The 22,822-nt window shown below is 47.5% G+C and overlaps 1 protein-coding gene and 1 long non-coding RNA gene across 3 annotated transcripts; one reads left to right on the top strand and one right to left on the bottom strand.

Annotated features, from left to right (window-relative positions):
* Window positions 1-1,678: 1,678 nt before the first annotated feature.
* Window positions 1,679-21,932, bottom strand: LOC125127764 (uncharacterized). Of its 2 annotated transcripts, XR_007135053.1 has the most exons (6): window positions 21,911-21,932; window positions 21,531-21,594; window positions 16,240-16,271; window positions 4,769-4,792; window positions 2,216-2,381; window positions 1,679-1,824 (listed from the first exon to the last, which is right to left on the bottom strand). It is a non-coding gene; the product is annotated as an uncharacterized LOC125127764 (long non-coding RNA). The 2 variants fall into 2 exon arrangements; XR_007135052.1 differs by lacking the exon at window positions 1,679-1,824 and having other exon boundaries at window positions 2,175-2,381.
* LOC125127763 (spermatogenesis-associated protein 31E1-like) lies at window positions 8,720-13,172 on the top strand. The gene is made up of 3 exons (XM_047781268.1): window positions 8,720-8,768; window positions 9,312-9,372; window positions 9,631-13,172. Exons 1-3 carry the CDS (start codon window positions 8,747-8,749, stop codon window positions 13,091-13,093), a joined length of 3,546 nt encoding a protein of 1,181 aa, XP_047637224.1. The 5' UTR covers window positions 8,720-8,746; the 3' UTR covers window positions 13,094-13,172.
* Window positions 21,933-22,822: the final 890 nt, after the last annotated feature.

Below are 22,822 nucleotides of genomic sequence, written 5' to 3'. Positions count from 1 at the left end.
ACTTATCTAAAAAATAAATGGACAGCTGGTGTGCTGAGGTGGGAACCAGCAAAATTGCTTGGTCAATGCTCCCTCAATTCAGTATTTAGAATATACTACCAGTAAAAATCTCCAGCTCATCCTCAGACCCTGAATATCTAGATTTCTGACAGAGCCAACCAGCAACACCTTTGGCTGGCCTCTGGTCACCATTCTCTTTATTAAGTACATTACTTGAACACCTGGAGACAGAAATTATCAACAGAACAACAGATATAAGAGAGTACTATCAACAAGGTTCTGAAAATTCATTTCCTAGCAGATAAAAATGTTCCATTTTCTCTGAAAATATAGTAATAATATAAAGAAGACTAGACCCAGGGTTGTTTAAATAAAGTGACTCAATAATCTACATCGACACATAAAAACACATACTCACAAAGTCCCGTTTTAGAGCTAAGTTTCATGAAGTCTGTAATAGGTGATTTTGTCATGTGAATGAGAGAGGGGAGCGGAGGGAAAGGCAAGGGAGGGGGGAGGGGAGAAGAGAAAAGAGCAGGAAAACGCCTCAATAAGATATCACAGTTGGGCAGGAACACAGGAAAACAGAATTATAGGCTAATCCACTTAGCCAGTACAATGTGAAGAAAAATTCAAATAGGATAGGCGCAAAAGATGGCAGTTACAAACTGAAAAACAACAATAAGCTATACATTTACTCCAATGGATACAAACAAATATTCAATAGGATTATTTCTGAGCACATTCATGATTCAAGTAAAATCTTAGCAAACTCATTGCAAAGGGGTAATTAACTTTCATTCATAAAGGATGTGTAACACAAGCGAGAGCAACTGGAAATCAAGAGTGAAATCCATCACAGTACAAAGTGGGGGATAAATAAAGAGCTCACTTCAAATAGATTCATTTTCTGGAGCACTTGGGACATGAGAGAGGACTGTGAAGATTCAGCTGAGGGGACAGAGAGACGACAGGGTCAGAACACCTGGACTGCATGAGAGTCCCTGCCTTCACCTCCCAATCACCTCAGCAACCCAGCCAAGGAGCAGCCTCCCTACCTCCTCTCTCTAAATCCTGAACAAGCAAGGGAAGGACCCACTGGAAGTGCTGTCTATTTTCCACTTTGAAATGATCACGGCTCATTGAGTAAAAATCAGCTTCTCCATTAACTGAAACAATACAAACAAAAAACTAACAACAGATGCTTAAGACACCAGAGGATGACACTATTTCATTGACATGAATGCAGAAAAAAGACACAGGCTGCATTTTTTAAATCTATTTACCAGGCAAACTGTTTACTCCTTGAATAACGGAAACCATGGGAAGTCCAGAAAAAAAATATGGGGTCCTTTGAGACAATTTTCAAATTGTTCTCTTTTTTTCTTTTAAGTGGGTTACAGTTTCTCAAAAGGGACTCCTGATGAGATTCTTCTGATGACTGGACAGTCTGAATGCCCTGTTCCACTCCTGGCTCTGTCCCAACCTGGATGAGCCTGAAGAATTCACCTGCCCTCTGAAACTCAGGACCACCTCACCATCCTGAGACTCAGAGGTTTCTGCTCTTCATGTTTAATATAGGTGCCCATACCCATATGGGGAGAGAGTCCTGAGGCCTATGTAAACCACCCCATGAAAAGAAGAAAGGGTCATCTACATGCAACAGCAGTTAACACTTTTGGGGGCTTAGTACCTGACACATTGCTGACTCCTGTGTGACACCGTACCTGGAGCTCCCTGCTGGGCTTTTTTGTAATTTCACCACCGGCATCCAATCCCTGGCCTGGGAACCAAGATTCCACATTGAGCCCCTACAAGCTGAAGCTGAAAAGAAAAAACTAAAAAAAAAGACAGCACATCGAATACTCAGATAAATGCCATAAGGCAGACATCATTCACAGCCTCCTTTTCAGACCACTGACCTGACTCTCCCGCAGGTTACTTCTTCAGCCCAAGGTCACAGATTATACAGCAGGAAAAGATCACAGCAATGCCAGAGCCAGAGCAGAGCTGCCCTTCAGACCACCTCTCCTCCAGCCCACCGCCAGCACTATCATGGAACTTTTCCTCCCACTGTGACCCCGTTACCCCCGCAAGGCAGCAGGCAGGGCCAGACTCATGGTCCCCATACCAGCCATGCACTAGCTCCTAATGGGTCTTAGATACACATGCCCTCAGACCACAGGGCAGCAACACTGATCCCCCACCCACCTACCTCGGGCGAGGTCCTGGCCAGACGTGGGCATTGCAGGGTCCCGCCAGGTCAGAGGGCATCCTGAGACATCATGCTTATGCCTCTGCCACAAGAACACAGCTCTCAGCAAACCTCCAGGCCACGTGAGGTCCACGGCAGAGCCTGCTGCTCGTTCCCTGGCCAAGACCTAGAGGTTCCAGGATTTGGGGATGAGGCTTGTGAAGGTGGAAGGGAAGAGGTGGGGTCCAGGTTGCACAGGTGCAGGGGGAGGTCTTAGAGACCCAGAGGCTGTTAGAGCTGGAGAGTGCATCATCAGGGTGCCTTGCCAGCCCGATCCCCCAGCCCCTGTGACTTTTTAATCAAGTAAACTGTCTAGTGTGGCTGGATAGAAATGCCAGAGAAATGCTCATTCCAGGGCCTTGGGTGCCCTGAGATCCAGGGTCAAGTGTGTCCCCACACTGTGGATCTTAGACCAGTTATACCCCTGTCTTATATGGGGGTCCCAAGCCGAAGCTGGGAAACCTCACGACTGAAATCAGAGTCTCCAAATTACTAAAGCGTTTTAGTCTTAAGCAAATGTCCTTCTGGAGTTCCCGTCCTGGTGCAGCGGAAACGAATCCGACTAGGAACCATGAGGTTGCAGGTTCGATCTCTGGTCTCACTCAGTGGGTCAATGATCCGGTGTTGCCTTGAGCTGTGGTATAGGTCACAGAGGCAGCTCAGGTCAGGCATTGCTGTGGCTGTGGTGTAGGCTGGCGGCTGTAGCTTCAATTAGACCCCTAGACTGTGAACCTCCATATGCTGCAGGTGTGGCCCTAAAACACACACAAAAATAAAAATTAAAATTGAAAAAATCAAGGCTTTTCAAATGGCCACACCTCCTAGGATCTTAGAAAGAAGTGCAACATACATTTAGGACTCAAAGAAGACCAAAGGTCAAAATAGGTCAGAGATAGTAGACCTAATACCATTGTTATAGATTTGAGCTGAGGAAAAATCCATTACCCAATGCACCTGGTGAGGAACTGAGGACATAAGATGGAAATGGACCATCTTGTATAATAAAACACTATAAAAAGGTATTCTGACAGGAGACCAATGACATTTAAATTGTAAAAAGTTCTCTTCATCTTTCTCTTTAGAGAACACTAATTAGAAAGAGATCCACAGCTATGGAGTATATTATCTGAATGAATCCGATAATCTGTTGACCACTTGAATTAATAAAATTAACAAAACCTTATGGTTGATTTTGACCCAAATGACTTGTCAAAAAACAAGACACTTAAGTTTCTCAACTGAACGTCATCACAACATTACATCATACAAAAACTCATCAGAACTCGAAAGGGAGAGAAAATGTATGGTATATGAATGGCCTTCTGGTCGCTTTTCTAGATTCTACTGAAATAAGTAATGATTCAGTAGGAGAGAAGGGGAGTTTTTCTGAAATTCACCTTAAAATTGAGCATCAGGCAATTCCTATATATTTTGTCTGTTATTATTACAGAGATAGAAATCATCACATATGTCAGGTAAATAACCCAATGTAATGTGGCTACCTTTTTAGGGGGTCTTTAATACCAGGGTTCCTCTTTATGATACACACAATTCTAGTAGGATTAGGTTTTCTGGAAGAGTTTTCTGCCCCCTCCCTTTTTTTTCTTCTTGGGGCCGTACCTGCAGCTTAGGGAGATTCCCAGGCTAGGGGTCTAATCGGAGCTGCAGCTGCCAGCCTACACCACAGCCACAGCAATGCAGGACCCAAGGCACATCTGTGACATATACCACAGCTCACAGCATCTCCAGATCCTTAACCCACTAAGCAAGGCCAGGGACTGAACCTGCATCCTCATGGTTACGACTCTGGTTTGGAACCTGCGGAGCCACAACAGGAACTCCTTAAGACTTTTCTTATTGATTTATATCTTAAAAAACATGTCCTAAGGGCTTCATAAAAATGGACGTGGAAACCTAGAACAAACGCTGAACAGGATTAGGTTTTCGAGTTTGTTAAATAGAAGAAACCAAATTCAAATGCTCAAGAAGATAATGCAACAGAAAACTAAGACGTTTCAGATCCTGAATTACACCAAATTCTTTTCTGCAGATACTGAGGTGATCACTGGAGTGTTCTTCTTTAGTTTATTCATATGATATGTAATCATCATTGCTTTTTTTTGAAGGTGAAAACAACCTTGCCCTTGTGAAAGAAACTTTCTTTAATGGCTTTTGCGTCCATTCCCATTTCCCCAGGAACTTTCATTTCCTCATTGCTAGCATGGCTAGAGGTCCCTCATCCTCTTGCATTCCTTTCCTCTTGCTAGAATTAAATGTGTTGCAATCCAGACATCAGCACTGGGTTTCACAGCAGAGGATGCTGAGACCAAAGAAAGGGGCAAACTGGAAGACTGTGGAGGAGGTCATGGCATATCTGTTAACAGGGCCAGGAACCTTTCATTGCAGGAAAAGTCACATTTCCCAAATAAACAGATACCTAACTCAGAAAAATATCATCAGCAAAATACAGCATAGTGAAAATGAGAAGATTTTGATACTAAAGGAAACACTTACGTTGTCTTCAGATCCAATGACAACCTATATCATTGGAAGAGCAAAGACATTAACATGATTTTGGTGACTACTACAAATTACCTATGCCGTAAGTCATTCCATGATCAAAAATTTGCATAAATTGGAAGCAAATATTCCAGCATGGAGTACTAAGGGCAAAATACACAAGACCCCTTTTGGTAAAACCAAGACTATCTTTTTATCAATTAAAAGATTGTCTTTCCATAATCTATAAGTTTGTGTATATGAAATGATCCAATAACTACAAAGTTGAATGTCCAAGCATTCCTATGTACCGAAGGTCACAGAATTAATCATTTGTACTCAGGAAATGATGCCCAAGACGCCCTTCTCCATTAATTTGCTAAAGGTGCACACAGAATTCAAGGAAATACTTCTATTTACCAGCTTATTAAAGGATATGACAAAAGATCCAAATGAACACCAGGATGAAGAGAGACACAGTGTGATGCCTGAGAGGGCTTCAAGCTCAGGAGTTTCTATCCCCATGGAGGTGGGGCTACGTCACCCTCCCAGAATGTGCATGTATTCATCCACCTGGAAGCTGAGTTCGGTACTTTGGGATTTTTTTCAAGGGGGCCTTCCTCATTTCAGCATGATCAACCATCATCTCTCTTTTCAGTCCTTCTCCCTTCTCAAGAGAATGGGGCGGGGGCTGAAACTTTCAAGCCTCCATCATGGCTTGGTCTTCTTCTGACCAGCCCTCATGCTGAAGCCATGCAGAAGCCCACCCACACTCACCTCATGAGAACAGTAAGACACACCTATCACCTAGGAAATTACACGGGTTTCAGGAGCTCTGTGCCAGGCACTGGTGGCAGAGACCAATATACAGTCTATTATCCCACAGAAGCATATTGGAAGTGGATTGCTTGCGTGCCTAAGCCTGATCTTCTCGGTCAAGAGGAGACCCACATCTTCATCACAAGTGCCCTTGCAAACGAAGCAGAAATCAGGAGCCACCATGATCTCCACTGATGCTACTCGTTCCAATGAAGGACCCTCCACACTGCTCAGGTACCCTAGTTGCCCACACTGGGGACCGTAATGCCCCACAGACAATGTCATAAAGGGGGAAGACACTGAATCAAGAGCAACAGGAGATGCCAAACATGTGTTCTTGAACATGAACATGACAGTACAGCCCAAGGAATAGTTCACACATAAAGAAAAACTCACCAGGTGGTGATTAAAAAGTACAATCCCTAAATGAATACCCAATTCCACCTGCCAAAAGGGATGTCCAATGATATCACAAGGGAATTTCCTATAAGAATCAAAGTACCCTTTCTATACAGTACCAGCAAGATGTGAGGCTCCAGGAGTGTGAAGGGTAGAGGCGGGAAGGCAATGCATACTCTGAAGAAGAGACTGTGCGCAGAACACACTGGTGATGGCAGAAAAGGCTACTTAAGAGGACTCAAACCCAGGCCCTGGGCCTCCAGCCCCAGTGTCCACTCTAAGATTAGAATTTGAGTTCCATTAAACCATTCCTAGCTTCTGGGTGTGCCACACAGGTTTCTAGACTTTGAAGAATGGAGACTGTCCATTCTGGTCAGAATAAGAAGAAATGTGGTCAAGACCATACACACAACAAAATTTAAAGAACACGAGGACACGTTTAACTTTTAGATTTGAAATGACTGCACTGGTGTGTCAAATGTGTATGGGTGTGTGTTTGTATGTGTCCAGCATGTCCCATATGCCTTTGTGAAGATTTTCTAACTTCAGAAGTGTAAATGTTACTAACACAAACCATATCATTTAGATGTTTAATTACTTATCTTTTCAGTATTGTAAATTTTAAGTAATAAATCATTTATTTGAATTTTTGTGTCAGTTATTCTGAGTGAAAATGGCAAAGGTGGATGGAAACAATCACAAATTAAATATTCAACATTAAGTCAGGATCCAATAAAATTCTATTTCTGGGTTGAGGAAAGTCAAAAACTTACCACATGGGAAAAACAGACAAGATTTGCAACCATGTGGATGAATCTAAAGGACATCCTGCTAAGGGAAATAAGCCAGACAAAGACAAAAACAGCCCATTAGCACTTCATGTGAAACCTACAAAGAAAAAAGTCAGACTCATAGAAACAGAGAGGTGGCTGCCACGGGCAGGGGTTGAAGGAAATAAGAGGCCAGGAACAGGGTACAGATGACACCCAACCCAAGTCTCCTCTGTGTGCCGCTCGACAAGCCAATAAATTTGGAGACAAGTTGTTGGGACAAGGAACAGCAACTTTAATCGGAAAGCTGGCAGACTGACAAGATGGCAGGCTCCTGTCTCAAAAACCCATCTTGCCTCGGTCCCAATTCAGGCTCCGCTTATCCAGAGCGAGGGGGAGGGGGAGGGGCCCATGGTCACTCCCTGTCGCTTGCTTGGGGGAAGGGCCCACCGCAATGCCCACCAGTGGCTGAGCAGGGCCATAAGGACACTCCCTAACGGTTGCTCCCTGACACAGGCTTCATTATGAAATGAAGGTTTCGGGATCTAATGTACAACGTGAGCTGATAACACTGTGTGGTATCATTGAAATCTGCTGAGGAAGTACAACTTCTATGTAAACAGGTGAGGTGAAAAAAAGGGTGAAGTTGTGGACAGAGGAGATGCTGACAGTTTATATATGTGTCCCTGGGAAACAGCCAAATGCCTGGGAGAGGATCAGACTTTCAAAGGCTAAGAAATAGGTGGGTTCAAGACAAGATCTCCAAGAGACCTGTGGAACCAGGAAATACCTGGCTTTCAGGTGTAATGATCAGAAAATTGCTTGAGGTCTAGAAGGCCCAAGAGGCTGGAAGGAGAGAGCTGAGGGGCTGGGTGGCAGGGGAGGGGCGCTGGCCCAGCCTCCTCCTCTCCTGTCCCCTCCCCTGCCCTCAAGAGCCCTTTGTGATGTGGCTGCAGTTCTGTGATATGAGCCTGGGGCTTTAACTGCCAGGTCATTCACAGGGCTCAGTTACCTGAGGGTAACAGTGCTATCTCCTGTGAAAGTGTTGTGAAGAGATGAAGAATCTCAGCTCTTTTGTGAACAGTATGGGTGCTCCTTGGTGGCGCCCCAGTCCTGCCTCCTGGGTGGATGAAACCATCCTCGCCTTGGTGTGTGGACTGGGGCTCTGCTTCCTACTACTCCCCTACCTCAGGAGTGATCCGTCCTCACTACCACCCAGGACACACGGGAGCATCAGGAAGGTAAGGAACCCGGGGCCCAGACCCAAGAGCACATGAGTCTCTCTTTCCTATTATGACTTTCACTTTTCGGAAGCAACTAGAGAGTCTCCTGAGATGGGAAAGAAGAGGACATCTAGGATCATGAAACAACACACACCATCCCTCTAGGGACAAGCCAGGCCTGACAGGGGATAGAGTGGGCGCTGGGATTTCTGGCCAAAGATCTCAGACCAGGTGTCCCAGGAGGGGAGAGGGCTCCAGGGCTCGTCCCAAATGCAGTGACCAGCAGGCCAAGGACTGGATACTAAGAGTTCCATCTCAGCCACAGGTCAAGCCCCTGAGCACTGGTTCACCAGCCACGAACAAGGGTCTTGAACAAGGGCTCGTCTGAGGGCAGGGCTGAGGCCCTGGGAGCCTCTGAGCGGGTGGGGCCCCACCTCGGGGAGCAGAGACCCGACAAGGTGTGTTTCTTGAGCAGAGGAACAGTGACGCAAGAAATCCAGAGTAGATCTCAAAGAAAAGCCTTCCTTGTGTTCCTCAATGAAGGAACACAGAACACTTGTATCTGCTGGAAAAATGAGTGAAAGAAAAGAAAACCCACAGAGCTCCATGAGTTCCACGGAGAAAGTCCTAGTATGCCTGGTCGTGGAGAGTCTTGAGTGTCTGAGGCTTTAGAGAAGGCAGAGTGAGAAGTGGGAACCAGCCCCTCTTTCTTTTCTTTTTTCTTTTTTTTTTCTGTTTCTCAGAAACAAATGGAGCCTCTGGGGAGGAGGAGGAGGAGGAGCATGAGACAGAGCGCTTTGAAAGGTAAGCTTCCACGTTCAGCCCTGTGCGCCCTGAGAGTCTGCTTCCATCTCTCCCAGCCCTGAGGGACCAGCTCCGTGGTCTCTAAGGATGCCAGTGGCAGGGAACAGAACCCTCAGGAAAGGAAAGCAGGAACCAGGTCCTTTTGTGGAATGAAGCTGGGAGGAGCCTGGGAAAGGGCCTGACCCAGCAGGGGCGTGTGGGCTGTCTTGGACCACGAGTACCCGGATTGGGAGGTGGACCCTCCAGGTTGGACTGAGAACAAGTGGTTTCACATGGCCGGGATTCCTCTGTGAGGTCTCCCTGCCCCCCCAACCCCCGCACCCCCAGGGTAGTTGTGAGGGCAGCCAGGGGTAATAGATATGGAAGCACTTTGCCAATGAGAAAACTGTCTGGGAGCTTCTCCATCATTGTCAGGATCCATGTGGCTTTGGACGCTGGTGCTTGGGCGCCAGTCTCCCAAAAGTGTCCCCTAAAGGCACCAGCCTCCTGTAAAACCCTCATGCCCCTGCCTTCACCACCATGACCCAGTGTCCTGATTTCCAGCCTGCAGAGACTGCCTGCAACAGCCGGGACGTGTTCGGGGCCTGATGGCACGTCTGCAAAGGTAAAGAATCTTTCCTTTCTCTCCTGGGGTCTCCTTCCTTCCAGGGCCCAGGCTGGGACCCCAAGGCTGCAGGCAGCCTGGGGATGACCCGGGAGGGGGAGCCATGGCAGCGGGGTTCATCTCAAGCCCCAAGGGGAGGGACAGCAGGTTGCACTGTCAAGTCCACGTGGGGGCTGTGGGGGGCCATGGCCGCAGGTGCCTACCCCTGCCGGGCCCCGTCGGCTCTTGCCTAGAGCTTGTGCCTCTTGTCTCCTGCAGCCACCTGCGCAGAGGCCCTGACAGGGGCCGCTTTCACCGCCACTCACGTCCGGACCCCCTTGGCGAGGTGTGCCAAGCAGTGCCCGCTGGAGCCCAGCAGCCGTGCAGGGAGCCTGCACAAGAGGCTGTTCCCACCATGGCCCTATCAGCTTCCCCGGCTCCTCTGACCCCTCTGGCCTCCATCCTGGCAGCAGACCCGCAAGACCAATGCAACATCAAGAGCATCCTGCAGGGTCCTGCCACAACTTCCTCACCTCCAGGTAACTCCTTTGGGGCATCTGCCATCCCAGCCATCTGGAGTCTTGGCCTCGCCAGCCGTCCCATGGCATTCCTCTCCTGCTGGTGGGAGACCACCAAGGCCTTGTTCTTCCCCACCTCACCCAAGTGGGAGGCCCAGCAAGAGCCCACCTCACCGGAGGAGGCCTCCAACTGGGAAAGCCCCACACACAGCTGGGCAGAGACGAGCGGCCCCTCGCTTGTCAGCCCGCCTAGCCAGAGGCTGCTGGACATCCTCATCCCCAAGAGGCTGGACCTGAAGTTTCACAAAGAGCGAGAAAAAGAGGGGTCATTTTCAACACAAAGCAGCTCAGCCTACCCCCTGAGCTCTTTAGGGATGATGTGGACACCACTGAGTCGGCAGCAGGAGGCTACAACCCTTCCATCGTTCGGGAACATCAAAGACAAAGCAGAGCTGCTGCCTGGTCCTCAGCAGTTCTTATACCCCGAGGTCTTGAGGGACTACGTCGAGTGCACATACAGCCAGCTCTTCTGGGGTCTCCCCTCTCTGCACAGCAAGGCATTGGTGACTACTGCTTTTGTCCCTTGGAGCTCTTCTCAACTACAGGCTCCCCCCATTTTACTCTATGGCATTTCTAGTGGCTTTCCAGAACCCATTCCACTGAGAATATCTGGAGGTTTTTCCCAGGACTCTTTCTTGCCCTGCCCTGAGGCCCAACCCCAGCCTTCCACTCAAATCTTGCCTCAGTCCCAGGCCCTCTTCCTGCCTCAGACCCAGGCCCAGCCCTTCCTCCCACTGTCTCTCCTGTTCAGACCACCTTCTGCTCCACCCCAGCTGGGGACCCTTGGGCTATATTGCCCAACATTCCAGAAAAAGGCACTCTATTTCACCCCAGCTGAAATGCAACCTCTGGCATGCCCCTGGCTGCAGAAGCAACAGCTGCAAAAGAGGACCACCCAAAATCAAAGAGACAGGGGCCTGCCTCTCGGGATCCCACTGTCTCTGGCAATAAATCCATCTCAGTGCCCACTGGTAGACATGCAGCCTGCACAGGGCCAAGAAGAACCCAGGCAGCCCTCTCCCCTCACAGCCAGTAGTGGCCTGGGCCCATACAAGACAAGGGCCAGGAGCCCTACCAGATCCCCGCGGAGATGCCAAATGACCAACGAACGAGGCAAGGACTTCCTCGAGGCTCTAGAGCCGTGTCTCAGGAGGGTCTCAAAATACCTCCTCAGGGCCAGCCTCCCAGACACGTTTCTGGAAAGGACCTCTGACATGGGGGCAGAAAGGTCCTTACAGAGGGACTCTGCAAAGTGTTTCCCCAGGGTCCCAGATAGAAGACATCTAGAAACAACCCTCAAAGTCCACCTGAGGAAAAAGGTGGAGGAGATTCATAAGGGTTTGATCCCTGTGACTGTACAGCAATCCTGGCTTGCTGTCAATCAGTCTCTTCCTAAGTGCCACAGTGTCAAGAAAAGCCAAACTCCAGCATCCTGGAAGTACTGGAAGCCATATGTAAACACCTCCAGGGAGATGTCTGTTCTTAATCCTGGCATTCAACAGATGCTGGAAGTACATATTATGAGCTTTCGGGTAAGGCACATGTGGGACTTTCCTACCCAGGCCTTTGAACCTATACATCTCAAGCCAAGTAGGGCTCAGCCCTCACCCCTTCCAAGGTCTACCTTTTCCCCCTCAGCCACCCAGAAACCCAGGGAACACTCCAAAGCCAAGGTTTCCAGCCCAGGGCTCGTGGCTGACCTCAAAGGGATCGAAGAGAGCAGCCAAGGGCAGCAGAAATCCATAAAACCAAAACGTAGGGACCCATACAATAGCCAGGGTGTGAGGCTTGCCCCAACTGATGAGTGGAGGGGATTTAAGAGGCTCCAACCTGAAGAGCACAAAAACTCAAAGAGCAGCCAGAGACCACAGCAACCGCCAAACCCAAAAGTGAGGAACCCATGTAAGGGCCAGATGGCCTCAGATGATGAGGAGGTCTGCAAGTGGCTCCTACCAGAAGATGATGACGAAACAAACAGCCAGAGAGAGATGTTTGCCCCAGATAAGGAGTGGCAGGGCTTCAAGAGGCCCAAGCCAAAAGCACATAAAGAAAGAAAGAGCTGGAGAGAGAGGTTTGCCCCAACTGATGAGTGGAGGGGATTTAAGAGGCTCCAACCTGAAGAGCACAAAAACTCAAAGAGCAGCCAGAGACCACAGCAACCCCCAAACCCAAAAGTGAGAGACCCATGTAAGGGCCAGATGGCCTCAGATGATGAGGAGGTCTGTGAGTGGCTCCTACCAGAAGATGACGATGAAACAAACAGCCAGAGAGAGATGTTTGCCCCAGATAAGGAGTGGCAGGGCTTCAAGAGGCCCAAGCCAAAAGCACATAAACAAAGAGCGAGCTGGAGAGAGAGGTTTGCCCCAACTGATGAGCGGAGGGGATTTACGAAGCTCCAATCAGAAGCGTATGAAGAAAAGTTTTCAGGACTAAGGGCTTCCCAAGCCAATGCTGTGAGCCATCCTCCCAAGGTCAAGGAAAGAGGAGAGTCCCTTGGGAGCAAAGACCTCCCGTTCTCACCAAGGGAGGAACACATTTTACCTGAAAGCTCCTTCAGAAGAAGGATGAAGCACTTTCTGCAGCATGTAAGTCCCCATCAAAAAGGTAAAGGAACAGAAACAGTCCTTCAGAAAGGCAAGCCTGTATCACTCACTGCTCCAAGCCAGGAACCAGTCAAATGTAGATCCGGGCATCCAGAAGCTGAGGTGACTGGAACTGTTATTGGACAGATCCTTGGAAAGCAACCCGGGCTTCGTCAAGACCTCCAGCCCTCAGAGTTAAACCAGCACACACAACAGCTCCAGCCCCCAGCAGCGGGGCAGTCCCACTACCAGAAGATTCGGATGTTCTTTGAACAGAAAAGACTGTTGAGAAACCGAGCTCACGGTCACCAAACCACCCCCAAGGACCCCAGCTCTCTCAACAGTGGGGGCACCAAAGACAAGGCTGGCAAGGGGACCTCCCCACCCAAGGACCTGGGGACCCCAGGCAGACCCTGCCAGCAGGGACCAATGGTGGCAGGTACCTCAGGCCACCTGCACCATCCCCTGACATGCTCGCCTCCAAAAGGTGCATCTGCTGGTCAACCAGGGTGTGCTCCTCAAGCTTTGCCTGGGAGGAGAATTCCGTCCATGCTAAGGAAACACGTTTCTCCCTCATGCTAGCACATCTTCTATGTGCCAATGGCTTATTCCTACCATAATGTTCATTGTTTCCCCAAATACATGTTTTTTTCCCACAAGAGGTGGCGGTTTCTGTCTGTGCCTGCAGGGGGAAGGGATGGGGTCAGGGTCCACTTTTCCCAGGTGTCTGCTTTGGCTTCCAGAAGGGACAGGGCCATAGAGGGAGGCCGGTCCCAGGGTGGAATGCTCGCCCCCAGTTCCCTCGTGGCACCTGAAGCTCCCCTAATACCAGAATTACCGAAGCAAGCGACACATTCAGGACATGGCAGGGGAATGCAACCTGTGAGACTTCCCCCCCATGCCAGCATCTGGCTCAGCCATCCTCTCCCGCTTTCTGTCTACCTTGAACTTGTGTGGCTGTAGGGGATGGGGTGGGTGGCAGAGCCTGAAATTCCCCTCAGGCTCCAACAAGTATCAGAGACCAGTTCCCATGTCAGAATAAGGAGGGCATTTGGGGGTAGCGCTGGGTGCAGGTAGCCTTGCCCCCCAGGCCTTGGTGGGGAGATGACCTCCTCCCAGGAAGCCTCTCCTCTGGCTGAGGGAGCTGGGGGGGAGATGGCCCAGGAGGTCACCCTCTCTCTGCCTTTCTCAGGCTCTGGAGCAGCGGCGAGGATGAGGACCAGGCACTCCCAGCTGTGAGGGTGCAGGGGGAGGGTGGGGGACACTGAGGCTGCTGAGAGCCTGTCCACTCTTCCTGCTCACAGTGCCCACATCCCCTGGGGGACAAGCAGGGCCAAGACCACGTGTGCTGTCACCTCACCACCTGGTGGAGGAAACTGTACCCCAGGCTGGGGTGCCAGGAAGGAGGCAAGTGGAAGAGGTGCCCAGGCTGGGATGCAGGCAAGGTGCAGTGATCAAGGAGCCTCTGGTGTCCCACCACATCTCTGGCCCAGAGAGGAGAAGTTGGCTCTTGGTGGCCCTACCCCAGAGCCTCCCTGCTCCTCCAGCTCCCAGAGCCCAGAGGAAGGATGCCTGTAGCTCCTTCATGGAGGTGGGGGGGAGGCTCATGGAGGCAGCAGAGCCTCAACAGGGCGGGTCACTTCCCCACCATGATCTCATCAGCTTTTACAGGATGGGCAGCTCTGGACAGACTGGCAGTCTGTGACCTTTACCTACATACATGGCCCTGGGCGGCTCCCAGGCACTTAAGAGGCCAGGGACTGTCCTAGGGTTCTAGCAAGTGTCACCTGGCAGCAGCCTTGCTCTCTCCAGAGCCCTGAGGGGGAAGGGCCAGCAGACAGGATTTGTCACACAGTAGGGAAGAAGTGACCTGCAGGGCAGGAGGGCGCAGGGGGTCCCCTCCCCCACCATCCACATGGGAAGCTGGGGGACCAGGGCAGTTCTCTAGAGCCCTCGGTGCTTTGTGTCATGGTCACGCCCATGGTGGAGGGGCCTTCTCCAGGAGGGGACCTGATCCAGGTGATAGCAGGAAGGGCCCTGCCCCATGCCTGTCAGGACCCAACATGTGGGCCCAGGACCCAAGGAGGAGGGGGGAGCAGGCACAGGTTTCTTCCCGGAGCCAGGTCCTGCCTCAGGGCCCCATCCTCCAGGGTGGGCACAGCACTGATGGCGCAGTCCGGACCAGGGGAGGGGCCGGGACCCAGAGCAGAGCACACCCTCGGGAGCTCAGGAGAGGGTGGCCCAGAGCGGGACCTGAGACTGGCCGCTGCTGTGTCCTCTCAGGGGCAGGGAGAGGTGGGGCTGGGGACGGGGGGAGCTGGCTCCTGTCAGGAGAAGGGACACAGACAGTGAAACTGACAGAACAGCAAGAAACAAGAAAGGGCAAGTCCCTCTGCCCTTCTGCCATAAGATAAGAAAGCCAGCAATGGGAAGCCCGCCACCAAGAGTCCCACACAGAGACCCACACAGAGACCTCTCAGAGATCATATACAGAGACCTCCACAGAGACCCCTGACAGACCCCCACAGAGATCTCATGGAGAAGATACACAGACTGCACCGAGACCTCTGACAGGGATCTCTGAGATGATACACAGACCTCACACAGAGACCTCTGAGAGACCCCCACTGAGACCTGTCAGAGATGATACAGACTTCACACAGAGAAAACTCCCACAGGAACCTCATACAGAGGCCACTCTCAGGGAAGAGAAATCTCTGAGACCTGCACACAGATCCAGGAGGTCCACACAGAGGCACCCAGTGCTCCACCAAGAGCACAGAGGGACCTCAAACCAAAGCCTGAGCCAGCCACCCAGAGACAGACCCTGAGCAGATCCCAAGCCACACAGCAAACTGACAGTGAAGGAGGCTGGCCCCCACACACCAAGGAAATTCTTGTGTATTTATTCATTACTTCTTAAAAAAAAGAATTAGATTCCTCATGAAAACCTGCAAAATCCTTTCCTTCCCAGCATTCACTAGCTTGAGCTCTGACTCACAGTTGAGAGAACGACAAATTTGGAAAAGGAGCCAAACTCTGTGGCATCGAATGAGGCAAAGTATTTGTCCAGTTTCAGTTACCATTCAGTCCAATGGCCTCAGGGGTCTCATGCTTCATTTGGGGGCGGGGGGGGGAAGGGCAAGTTCCTATGCTCAATTGACTTCTTTCCTTTGGAAACCTGAGGTAGGGAGGCCTATGGCAAGTGGGATCCAGGATGAAATGAAGCAGCAGAGAAGCATCTGACGCCTCTTTGCTAGCTTGCAGGCAGCCAAGTGATTCTGTACAGAAGAGCTTGTGTTAGGTTCTGTGAGGTTGGCTTCATTTTGCAATGAAAGCAGCCATATTATCAAACACATGAAGTTTCTCACAAATGAGACACACTTTCGTAATACTTCGATTACATCCTCTAGTGTATTTGTACTTACTGCTTAGTATTAAATGATAGTGCTCATTTGGCTCCTTTTAAAATATAGTAGAATGTTTGGACGGTGGTACGCATGTCTCTAGAAAATGAAAAAAACCTAATGTTTAGCTGTGATAGTTTAAACTTCTGAACCATGCAGGATTCACATTTTCTCTCATTCTAAAACATGCACATTTTTCCAAGCCTCAGGAAATTTATATTTATTTATATTTATTTTCTATTTATTGTAGGGCTACAAAAAGGATATAGAGCTTCAAAGAATTTTGATCTCTTAGAAAATATGGCACTCAATATATGTTACCTCAAATTTCTTGAGAATTGGCATTTCAGCATCTGTTAAAGAAAGTATACACTCAATCAGCATTTCTATTATAAGACTAATGAAGTCTCACTGTCTGCCTCAGACTTTCCAAACCGTGCTCAGTTGAGACTCCATAGTTCTCATTGGTCATAAAAAGTCTGTTGCTCTCGACACAGGAAAATCTCGATAGTGAACATATGTCAAGCGTATGTCTGGTGAAGTCTCTCAGGTCACTCTTTGGGGTGACAGTATCGTGGCCCTTTCTCTCAAAGCTGATGGGAGGGCTCTGTGAAGGGTATTTTTCAATAAAGAAAAAAACATATTCAGGTGGTAAATTATTTTACAAATCATAGCTTTTATTCTTTTTGAAATGTACTTCCTTTCTGATATTTTCTTATGTTACTGAATCACAGACCTATGGAAAGTGGCCACAATGTCCAATAATGTCTAATTGATAATATTCACTAACTAGAATAGTTCCTGTCGTGGCGACGTGGTTAACGAATCCGACTAGGAACCATGAGGTTGCGGGTTCGGTCCCTGCCCTTGCTCAGTGGGTTAACGATCCTGCGTTGCCGTGAGCTGTGGTGTAGGTTGCAGACACGGCTCGGATCCTGCGTTGCTGTGGCTCTGGCGTAGGCTAGTGGGCTACAGCTCCGATTCAACCCCCAGCCTGGGAACCTCCATATGCTGCGGCAGCGGCCCAAGAAATAGCAAAAAAAAAAAACTAACTAGAATAGCATAGTTATTGTACACCTACAACATCTCACAGTCAAAACATGACACTCTCTTTTTGGAAGTTTAAGCTGGAAAACCTTCTTTTTCTTCTTTTCTTTCATGGCCTATGGGAGTTTCCAGGCTAGGGGTCAAATTGGAGCTGCAGCTGAAACTTATGGCATAGCCACAGCAATGCTGGATCCAAGCCACACCTGTAATCTACGCTGCAGCTGACTGCAATGCCAGCCCCTTCACCCACTGGGCAAGGCCAGGGACTGAACTTGAATCCTCACAGAGACTAGAGTGGGTCCTTAACCCACTGAGCCACGATGAACTCCTAAACTGGGATTTCTAAACCACATCTTTGAGATAAAACTAAATTTGAGAAGAGGTACTGTAAAAAGAAGGTAAAACTCAACAACAGTTGAGGATAGAGGAAATGCTAGCATCTTTCATAGGAAAACACAATTTCCTCTTCTCATCTTGACTACAAGAAATGCGGATGATACAGCTTTTTGGTGTAAGCATGTGTGTATGTGTGCGTGTGCTTTAGCTAGTCCTGTGCATTGGATGATTAAAATTCTTTTTTTTTTTTAAATTTGGGGACCAGAATATTTTTAGATAAGTGATGCAAAGAATATGTTATTAGTTAGGTTCTATGACCATTCCCCTTTTGGAATGGATCGCAAGGGCAAATAATTACTAACACATATTTTCTGGAAAAGCAATTACGTGTCCTTGAAATTGCCCAGAAGGAAAAAAGGTGGGGACTTTGGGAAGGCAGATGAGATATCCTTGCCCCACAAATAAGTACATAAGGTTTAGGGCTATTCAAACTGGAAGGGGACACAACACTGTAAATCAGCTATATTTCAATAAAATTTTTGTAGGAGTTCCCACTGTGGTGCAGTGGAAATGAATCTAACTAGGAACCATGAGGTTTCAGGTTCAATCCTGGCCTTGCTCAGTGGGTTAAGGATCCAGCATTGCTGTGGCTGTGGTGTAGGCCAGCACCTACAGCTCCAGTTTGACCCCTAGCCTGTCAACCTCCACAGGCCACGGGGGCAGCTCTAAAATGCAAAAAAAAAAAAAAAAAAAAAAAACCCAAAATGGGAAGGGTTCACCCAAGGCTATTTGGTAAAAAAACTGCAGAGAGCAGATCAAGAAGGGCAGACAGGCAGGTCTAGGGTCTGACACCCTGGCCAGGACACCATCTAAAATATTTGTCCATAATTTAAGTAGGAACCACAACTTGCCCAAAGTGATGAGTGCTGCTCCTTCTCTCCATTTAGGCAAAGAGGACACTGCCCTCATCACCCCCACACCCCAGAGCCTTCGCTGCCTAGGGAGTTACCAGGGACTTCGGGTGAAGTAGACGAGGAGACGAAGAAGAAGCAGGAGTGCAGGGGAACACGAGGAGGAGGAGGAAGAAGAGCCATTACCAAACATAGGACTGGAGCCTCTTCTATAGTTCGGTCACCTAACTAACAAATGGAGACCCTGACGCAGAAAACGGTTCACCAAACTACACATGTGCTTGCTTTCCACAACGGACTCAGACCAAAGGCTGCTGCTGCCACAACGTATACAACCTGTGAGAAAGAATCCTTTTCCTGGGTCATCCAGGTGATCTCCCCAGAGCAATCACTTCCACCACCACCAGGTTATGGCACCTATTACTCTCTGCGCCCTCCCCCCAAAACATCATTTCGCCACTTGGATACAACATGTCAGAGCATAGCACCGTTCTCAGCAGTTTGTTATTTTATTCATGGCATGTTTTAAAAGGAAAAGAATAACAAGAGAAGGAAATTCAATTCACTAACTTTTATGAAATGAAAAACAGTGCAATATAGCGTGATCCATTTCATTCTGGGTAGAACTCCATCATGAAAAACACACCTTTCCCTGAATCTGGAATTCACCTACACATCCAAGGTCATCCAGGCAGATTTTGAGGGTTGAAGGCAAAAGCACCTTCGACCATCCCTGTAGATAGCATCTGTGCTTTGTCCCCACTCCCCCCACCCTCCCCCACACCTTCACCTGAGAGGCACCAAGGTTCTCTCAGACTGAGACCTCTCAGGCCCACCAATTGGAGTGGAAGACAGTACACTCAGATACAGGAAGAAAAGAGCAGAACTTCCATTTGGATGCTTTTTCATCTCATTCTTTTAAAATTGTTATACTTATATAAGCTTTGTCATGCATCTAAATTATAGAACCTTAGAACATGCATTTAATTCACATGTCAGAGAACTTTTTACTGAGCAAGAGGATTGAAATATTGGAAAACAATGATATGAACCAGATTCCTCGTCTTTTCTAAGGAATCAAACCAGAATCTAAAATAGCCCTGGGGGCTGGGCACTGTCAGCCAAAGCACACATGTGGCCTGTCCGGGGAGAAGAAGGGCCATGAATCAACTCTAGAAAATCTGTTTCATCAAACTCTGAAATTCAGAGGGGCCTCATCAGCCCTGAGTTTCAGCTTGTAGGCAGAAGGGAGATAACGTGGAGGTGAGTGAATGTCCCCCCATTCACCTGCAAACACCAGTGCAGTTAAAAGACAATTCAGAAACCTATGCCCCCTTCAGGGCCATCAGAGCTGCAGGGTGTGTGTGTCCATGTGTGCAGAAGCAATGGGGACCACAGGCAGCATCTAGCAGGGACTGGTGCACCGAAGCACCCACAGCACCCAGAAGAATGCCTTTTCGTTAAGAAGGCAACAGTTTTGTATTTACATTAGATTTTTGGAAGGATCCTGTTGCTTTAGAGGCAAAATTCTACAGGTAGCCGTTTACTTACTGATTTCTTAATACATATGAAAAATCTACTGGAAGGTGTTTTGGATCAGGGAAGAAAAAAAGTAAATGGACTCATTCAGTCAAGTTTATGGATATAGTGACTTGCCTAGGAAGCAGGAGAGTAAAAATCCTGGGCAAAATGAAGCATCTCATCAAGACACCTAGGGTGCACAACCACTGATTATGCTCACCAACTGGTGGTTAAATTCTTGCTTATTAAAACACTTTGTATTCAATTAGGAGCAGACTTGATGAACAGTTTTTGTAATGGATGACTTCTTGGTTTTCTCTCATTCCACTCCGATATCACTGCCTCAGTTTCCTAATCAATCCAGCTGGGAGGGGGAGTGATAGGGGTTTAAATCCTAAGCCAAGAGAATCCACAGCTCCAGTCTGAGACAATCCTTATGGGAGAATGGGATGAACTGAAATCTGACTGGTGTTTTTATCGCTTATGAATGGTACATCAAAATACAACAAATATAAAACTTCGAGAGTATAGGCATTTAAACACATCTTAGAAAATACATGGGAAGCCAGCAATGAGCTGAATGTGCTTCCTTCTGTTCATGTTTCTTCTTCATACATGGAGTGGGTGTGCCTAGAAGACCTGTACTTTTTCACTGATTGCTAACATTCTAGAAGGATGTCTTCCAATTCAAGCTAAAAGCCTCCCTCATGCTTCACTGGTCCTTGTGAGGGGAAAACAAAAATGAAAACAACAGCCTTGCTGCTATCCACAAGTGAGCCTGGACATAATACCAAGAACCATCACAGAATACCAACACCAACTAAGATTACTTGGAGAGCATGATAAAGTGAGACAAAATGACGGAAATTCATAATTGTTTTCCAAGTATAGGAAAAAAAATGTCACTGTGTCTTCCCCCCCCACCCCGCCCGCCAAACACCAAACACTCCATTCTTTTGGTTAAAATGAATGACAGCTACTTTGTTTCCAGGAAATGGCTCTTTCCTACCCATCATCTTCCCTCCTTTCGATAACATTCATTGACAGATGAATCACAGAATTGCCCTGACTTTCAGCATCTGATCTAAATGACCCACCACTTTCAGGCTCTCCCTCAAATCACCAACCTAAGCCCAAATCCTGCAGTGGGCTTTCTTCTAACATCCTCCTCCTGAGACACTCAGGGCATGAGGAAGAAAACCCAACTTGTTCTAGATTCCACTTGTTCTCAGGTGTGTTCCTGCTGGCTTTTGGCTGGAGAACATGGACGCGGGAATGATCTCATCTTAATCAGCTGACTCTGGCACCCCAAGGAGAATACCCCCATGCTTGAGCCTTTTTCCTAAACACTTCTTACTCCCTACTTCCCCACGGAGGGCTGGTCCCCAGTGCTATGGTTGTCTAGTACCCCTTGCATTTCTCCCCTCTGACAGCCTCCGCATATCTTGAGGTGTTTCTCCAATGGCAATGAAAGGTCTTGCAGGTAAGGGTGAGGAGTGAAGTCAGACCACGTTCCCAGGATTCTATTCCCTGATGAAAAGTGTTTTATAAAAGTTTGCTAATTACACTGAGGAATATGGAATGATTGGCCAACGGGGACCTGTTGTATAGCACAGGGAACTCGACCCAATATTCTGGGATCATCTCTGTGGGAAAAGAATCTGTAACTGAATCACTTTGCTGTAGAGCAGAAATTATCACCAACTTCTAAGTCAATTATACTTTAAAAAAACTTGAAAAAAAAGGGAAAAAAGTTGGCTAATTCATGGACATAGCAATTAAAGCTTTCTAACTTACCTTCTGTATAGATCACCACTTGGTAATGACATCTCTCAAGCCACCAACATATTTTGAGAAGAATCTGCAAAAATAAAATAGCATTAAACACTGAAGTTTAACAGTGCTAAGAAAATTCTTAATTATTGAATCTAAGTCACTTATTTTACATTTCAAATAGGAATATCCTTGTAGCTTTTTAAATTCTTCACTGCAAAATTTAGGTATTCACAGATGAAGGATTAAAAAGCAAATTTATTTCAAAGTATTATTTCCGTTTTGACACAAATTCACAAAACAAATTCTATTACCAAAGAAGACATGCAATATAATTTAAATAGGTAATTTGCAACAGCTACATATATTGTAAAGCTACTGTTCTAAAACTAAGGAGCAATTACCTCTTGTTTGCTTTAGCACTTACTTTGCTGAAAAGTCTGGAGAACCACTGGTTTATGAACAAATATATTTAGGGAGTTCCTGTCGTGGCTCAGTGGAAATGAATCTGACTCATATGCATGAGGACCCAAGTTCAATCCCTGGCCTAGCTCAGTGGGTTAAGGATCCCGTGTTGCTGTGAGCTGTGGTGTAGGTCTCAGACTCAAGTCAGATCTGTGCTGCCCTAAAAAGACAAAAAAGAAAAAAAGAACAAAGAGACATAACATGAAGTAGTGCAAAAGAACCCCATGTGCACTTTTGCCTGTTTGAAAATTACTTTTAGAATTATCGAAAAAACTGAAAATGTTTCAAAACATTATTTGAAAGATATGTAAGAGAGAGGGTAGGAAGATATGCCTGCATACTTATTGCCTAATAACTTAAATTACAAATATGGGGAGTATAGACTTTCAGTTATAAGACGGATAAGTTCTGGAAATTTCATGTACAGCATAGGGATTACAATTCATAGTATGGTACCATATACTTAATTTGCTAGAAGAATGGATCTGAAATAGTCTTACCCTCTGACACACACACACACACACACACACACACACACACACACACACGGTTACTGTGTGAATTGATGGATATGTTAATTGGCTTGATGATGGGATGGTTTCCTTATTTCATTTCATGAAATGATTGTGGAATCATTTCACATTGTGTAAGTATATCAAAACATTATGGTGTCTAACCTAAATATGTACACTTTTGTCAACCACACCTCAATAAAGCTGGAAAAAATACACAGACACAGCACTCCCCTCTTACCTCACCCTTACACGTTCTCTGCCTTATCCAGTGTGCTGCTATGATGTACTTTGAACATGCCATGGTCTAGTCTCAGTTCATTTTCATCTGCTGTTTAC

Source organism: Phacochoerus africanus, chromosome 5 (genome assembly GCF_016906955.1).
Source record: "Phacochoerus africanus isolate WHEZ1 chromosome 5, ROS_Pafr_v1, whole genome shotgun sequence".
NCBI classification, from domain to species: domain Eukaryota; kingdom Metazoa; phylum Chordata; class Mammalia; order Artiodactyla; family Suidae; genus Phacochoerus; species Phacochoerus africanus.
This window is presented reverse-complemented; position numbering and strand designations above follow the sequence as displayed.

What these genes read in the sequence shown, in the direction of transcription:
- LOC125127763 (XM_047781268.1), top strand. Translation starts at nt 8,747, where the DNA reads ATGAGACAGAGCGCTTTGAAAG. An exon ending in GAGACAGAGCGCTTTGAAAG is followed by an intron (nt 8,769 to 9,311) that starts GTAAGCTTCCAC and finishes CCTGATTTCCAG; the next exon opens with CCTGCAGAGACTGCCTGCAA. An exon ending in CTGATGGCACGTCTGCAAAG is followed by an intron (nt 9,373 to 9,630) that starts GTAAAGAATCTT and finishes TGTCTCCTGCAG; the next exon opens with CCACCTGCGCAGAGGCCCTG.